This window comes from Echinops telfairi, unplaced genomic scaffold (genome assembly GCF_000313985.2).
Source record: "Echinops telfairi isolate 266 unplaced genomic scaffold, ASM31398v2 ScPeMD7_10;HRSCAF=50, whole genome shotgun sequence".
NCBI lineage: Eukaryota > Metazoa > Chordata > Mammalia > Afrosoricida > Tenrecidae > Echinops > Echinops telfairi.
The window spans coordinates 1,763,206-1,768,985 of record NW_022103907.1 but is presented as its reverse complement, the minus strand read 5'-3'; the positions used below and the strand labels follow the sequence as shown (position 1 = coordinate 1,768,985).

Below are 5,780 nucleotides of genomic sequence, written 5' to 3'. Positions count from 1 at the left end.
GCAGACACCCTTCCACCTGTGAGGAAGCCTTCCGAGGCCTGAAGTTAGGACAGGCCCCAAAGACCCCACCGAACAGAGGAAAACGTGGAGATCCGGGGAGGGACGTGGGCAGTGGGACCCAGAGCAACACTTTAGCAACCCCTGGGGAAAGGAATCCCAGGATCCCACCTGAAAATGGCAAGCTGGAAACTTTCTTAGGAACAGCGAGCTTACCCAATCGCACGCATCCCTTCGCCATCCCCTGGGTGACGGTGGCCAGGTGTCCAGGCCCCGCTCCGCTGTCCACCCACAAAAACAGATGCCCACTCATGCTGCACAGCACTCACCCGCTGTTTGATGGCCGCCATGACCTTCCGCAGGTCATGAGACGGCAGGGACTGCTTCAGAAACGCGTCGAACTTCGTGTTGGACATCAAGATGTGTACCATCTTCCGGCCGTAAAACCTGCCGTCGGAGAAAGGGCCAGATGGAGAAAGCCTCACAACCGCTTGATAAAACGTTCTAAGCCTGGGCATTGTATTTTTTAATACTTTTTCTAACTAGGAAAGTATCGCCTCCCCTGTTTCAAAATGTTTATTCATAAAGATCAAACATGATCCCACAACCAGGTAAACACACATGTAAATGCTTACATTATTCTATTTTAGTGTTTTTTTCTATACATAGACATGTCTAGTTGCCATTAGAATATATAGACACTTGTATCTTTTTTTTAATTTTATCATTAATCATCTTTCCATGCCACTTAGAACTCTTCAAAAGCATTCTTTGAATGGCGACGTAATAGTCTCCTGGTTGGTTCTACCAACACGTCCAGAACTTGTTTCCTGCGTGGAATATTCAGGAATCTAAGGGTTCGGTGGGACAGCAGGGGAGGGAGTGGTCAGCCCTGCCTGCTGGATAGCTGTAGGCAGCGGAGGGCATCCAGGAGGACATCAGAGTGGAGGTGGCCCTGGTGTGGGAACTCAAAAGCTGAGGAGGCATTCATGTGTGGGATGGGTTAGAGAGTAGGTTGGAAAGGCTGGCCATTCCCGAGTCTGTACATCATCCTGAGCCCCGGCCACTCTGTCATTTGAGACCAGTGGGCAGAAGTGAGACACAGACACCGGCTGGAGAATAAGACAGGAACTAGTTCAAGGAGACCTGAAGGAGATGAGCTATGGCCTGCAGGCAAAACATCTCTGGCAGTTTGCAGGAGAAATGGATGTAGACAAGGCTGGGACCCAAGGGACCTGTCAGGATGTTATCACAGTGGTCCAGGCATGAGGTGCTGATGGCCTTCAATAAGCCAACAGAGTTGAAATCGGAAGCGGTGCTCTCAGACAATTTCTGTGAACACGAGGAAATGGCAGGACTTGGTAACAGACTGGAGGAAGATCATAAAGTGTCTACAATGACCCTATTTCATCCATCTAAGACGCTATTGGTTGTAAAAAGCACCATGACACCAGTATTCACTAAGAAACATAAAAGACAGCTGAGAATTATACTGTCCCATGTGTGAAAGACAGTCCTGATATGTTCTCTCAGAAACCAAAGTAGTAGTAGTGTGTATGGGGAGGGTGTGTTTTCCTTCCTTAAGTCCAGAATAGTATCTGGTTGTTGCCTTGCCAGAGAGCACGGAACTTTGGTCATCCTGAGCCATGACTGCTTGTTAATATTTAATTTATAAGCCGTTGCTCTATCTCTGTGCCAGTTCTCATACACAGTAAGCTGCCATTCCAAAGCATGAGAACATAGGGACATGCTTCTAAGGCACTTTAAATAGCAATTAAACTCAGTACTTCTCCACAGAGCATCCATGCTGAATGTTAAAAGCAAATCAAAAGGCTGCCAAGCAAAGCAAGGCTCCTAGTGCAGCTCCTACAGAGCCCTACCTGATACACGAGTGATCACAATGACCAGGTGGGAAATTGTGCAGGGAGAAAACCTGAAGTCCTGGTTGCCGCCTGGTCAACAGTAACTGCTAGATACCTCTGATCGGAAGGTAGGTGCCAGTGTGGGGGGCCAGGGAGACTGGGTCATGGAATCAATGAAGTGTGGGATTCCCTACTTGGTGTCTCGGTCAATGACTTTTAACAACAGAAAGTCTCTGTGGTGGAAATAGCTAATCCACGGAGCTGATAGCCCAAAGGTTGGCGGTTCAAGATCCACCCTTCCAATCTTCCCTCCAGAAATACTTCAGAAGAAAGGCCTGCAGATCTCTTTCGGAAACAACCCAGCCAAGGAGAATCCTAAGGAGCACCGTTGCTCTCCGGTGCACGGGGCATCACGGTGAGCCCGAGGGCACTTGGCAGCAGGAGAGAGGACGCAGCCAGAGGCGCAGGGCTGGGAAGAAAGTAGTAAGGCCTTGAAGGGCACACCACACTGAAGATGACCATGGGACATCCTGGAGATGGGTCCTATGGAGACTTCAGAGACGCGGGGTGGGAGGGTAGGGAAGGGTCTGTTGGAGGGAGGAGTTGGGAAGATCACAGTCTGCTGGTGACTGCAGCCACAAAAAGTGACGCGAGCCCCTCGGGGAAATCTGGAGAGGGGCACAAGCACTAAGAACACACTCTGTCAGCTGCCTCCACGCCAAGAGCAGGCAGGATGGAGAAATCCACTAGAGGGGTGGGAAGAACCAGGGGAGCCCTGTGCCAGAGAAGCCCGGAGCAAAGGTAGTCCAGGCTATGCCGTGTAAACAAAGAGGTCGACCCCGAGAAGGACATTAGGTCTGGCCACAGAATTCTTGATTTCCATCCCCCTACACAATGCATAGGCACCCCGGTGGTTATGCGCTGGACTACTGACCACAAGGTCAGCAGTTTGAAGCTACTAGCCAGCAATTGCTCCCCAGGAGAAAGATAGGGCTCTCTACTCTCATTAAGAGTGAGAAACTCACTGGGTGGTTCCACCCTGTCCAGTAGGGTCGCCGTGAGTCAGAATCGACTCAGAGTCTGACTCATGGTACTGGGTATCTATCTCTGTGGCAGAAGACCTCCTTGAAGTGTTGAAAAGCAAGGAGGCAACTGTATGGCCGGATCAATACCAGACCGGCTTCTAGCAACAAGTGACCTTGAATCTCCCCCACCTATCTGGAGCTGACCAGAGCTAGCTGAAACAACTAGCAAGTGGCCTTGAATTTCATACACACACACCTGCGGAGCTGACCAGAGCTGGCTATGTAAAGCAGCTTTGCAAGTTTTTTTTCTTTCTTTTACTCACAGCCCATTTTGCTCACGGCCCGTTTTGTTCACGGCCCGTTTGGCTCAGTGCCCGCTTTGTTCGGCCCACCGCTCTGCACCCGCCACGAATACACCCGGAACCAGGAAAACACCTTACATTCCAGAAACACGGACATACTTGTATCTCCCAATCCCTGACTACTTTACCTTATATGGACTCAAGGCAGCCCAGTCACATGTTCCCCGGCTATATAAACACCACTCCTGTAGTCTGGAGTGTGACTCCCTCGGCCCCGGACACTGGACCGTGGGACTTCGTCCAGGCTGGGTTTTTCTCCCCCAATAAAGCCTGTTTGCTCTAATTCGGCTGATTTGCTTTCTGGCGCCTCTCGACTACCTTACAGCAACTTTGAGAACTAAGGTGCGCCTGACCCAAGCCATGGTCTTTCCAATTACCTCCTACGCATGCGGATGCTGGACGTTGAATGTAGAAGACCAAAGAAGAATCGATGTATTTGCATTATGGCACTGATGAAGAAGGTTCTAAGTACCATCAATTGCCAAAAGAACAAGCAGACGTGTCCTGGAAGCAGTACAACCCGAATGCTCCTTAGAGCAAAGATGGCGACCCTTGGTCTCACCTACTTTGGAACTGCTCTCAGGAGAGACCAGTCCTTGGAGAAGGAAAACGTCTTTGGGGTAAGTGGAGGGCTGGCGAAAAAGAGGAAGACCCTTCATGAGATGGACTGACACCGTGGCTGCACCAATGGGTTCCGACACAGGAACAATTGTGAAGACGATTCAGGCCCCGGCAGTGTCTCCTTCTGTTAGCCATTGTTCACCATGAGTCAGAACCAACCCAATGGTCCCTCCGTAACAGTCATCTAAAACCGCGGCGTATTTCCCACCTGAGTTTCGAGGGCCCTTGCCCTGCCGTTACCTGGTGTCCTGGTTGGAGTCCTGGGCCAGCCTCACCAGGTTGTGCACCAGCATGTCCGTGCTGTCCCTGGTGCCCGAGAGAAGCTTTTCGGCCCCGATCTGCTCCAGGACGGCCGCCAGGTGCTCAGCGGTACACTTCCTCACGAGAGGGTTTCGGTGGCTGAAGCGAAACACAGCACAGCCAAGCGGTCACCAGACTGACGCACAGATTCGAATGTAGGTCTGTGCTTTGTGCCAGCCACGGGTCCCGAACTCTGTGCCCCATGGGCTGGAGGCATCTCCCCACCCTAGCACTACGGATGAGAACCACAGTGACGGGAGAGGGAAGAACCAGGGCAGTAAGTCCCACGTTCACTGCTTTCAGTCCCTCCCAGAGCCCTTAGTTCCCTTGTGTCAAGGTGCCTGCCCATCTTCCCTCCACTTAGACGATCCGAAGCAGTCAGTGTCTCCTGCCCCACCCTGCCCTGCAACATTAGAGGCTCCTGTGTCCACTGCACAGTCCTGTTGCATATCATGGGCCCTGATAAGAATGTAAATCCCCTGGCCCCGGGAGCAGGGGCCAGGCTTCCTCTCTGAGGAGTCCCCAGGGCCCAGCTTGGCACCTTTCTGATGCTGGTTATTCTTGTTAACCGCCGTTGAGTCAGCCCTGACTCTTGGCAACCCTGTGCTCAACGGGATTGAGCCATTGTAATCCCTGGATCCCTCCCCACCCCCTCACCCCCCAGCTGGTTTGCAGAAGCAGATCAGTACGCCTTTCTTTCTAGTCCATCTTAGTTTGGAAGTTCTGATGAGAACAACTCAACATCATAGCCACACGAGAGCCTCCAGGGACAGAGGTACCCCTGCCATCAAGCCATTCAGCTCATGGTGACCCTATGGAGACTATCCAAGGCTGTGAATCTTTATAGGAGCAGACAACTTCACGAACCTTGTGGTTGGCAGCCCAATGTTTAGCCCATAGCACCACCAAGGTTCCTTGAACTTGAGATTGGAAACATTGGCTGGAAATTGAATCTGGTTTTCTCCCATTGTGGTAGTTACATAAGCTGGTGTCAACACGAGACTATTAAGAGTAAGGGGTGGAGTTTAGTGTGTCCATCAGGTCACAGCTTGATGGCCTCATTTGGAGGCGCTACAGAGATAAATGGCTCTCTGGAGGCCAGACCCACTCTCTCTGCTTCATATTCCTGATGACAAGCCACATGGAGCCATGCTGATGGAGCCAGAGGCCTGGAGCTGGAGGAGCCACGTGGAGACCCACGCCAGCGCAGAGATGCTTCCACCACCAGTGGATCCACAAGACTTCCCACCCACTAGCCTGTGATCTTTCTGCATTCAGCACCATTGCATGGCTGTATGAGTCTAAAGAGAAATGTATGGGCTAGTATCGACATATGGGGTAATATCAGACTTATGGACTTGATCTGGACTAGGCTGGGATATTTTCTTAATGTTCAATTGCTCTTTGATATAAACTTCTCTTGCACACATATGAGTGTTTATGAATTTGTTTCTCTAGTCTACCCGGACTAACACACCACCCTGGAAGGTGAGATTTCTCCCACTGACTCCCCACTGCCCCTGCCTGACACTTAGTGGAAGCCTAAGGCACATTTGTCCAACCTCATTGAGATAAGAGGGGAGGAGAGGGAATTAGTGGGTGCCTGGTACCCC

At 51.2% G+C, this 5,780-nt stretch overlaps 1 protein-coding gene across 1 annotated transcript in view; it reads right to left on the bottom strand.

Annotated features, from left to right (window-relative positions):
- Window positions 1-5,780, bottom strand: part of TOGARAM2 (TOG array regulator of axonemal microtubules 2) — a 55,675-nt gene that overhangs the window by 16,477 nt on the left and 33,418 nt on the right. Inside the window, 2 exon segments of the mRNA XM_045287016.1 lie at window positions 327-444; window positions 4,108-4,266. Coding sequence (XP_045142951.1) covers window positions 327-444; window positions 4,108-4,266 — 277 coding nt within the window.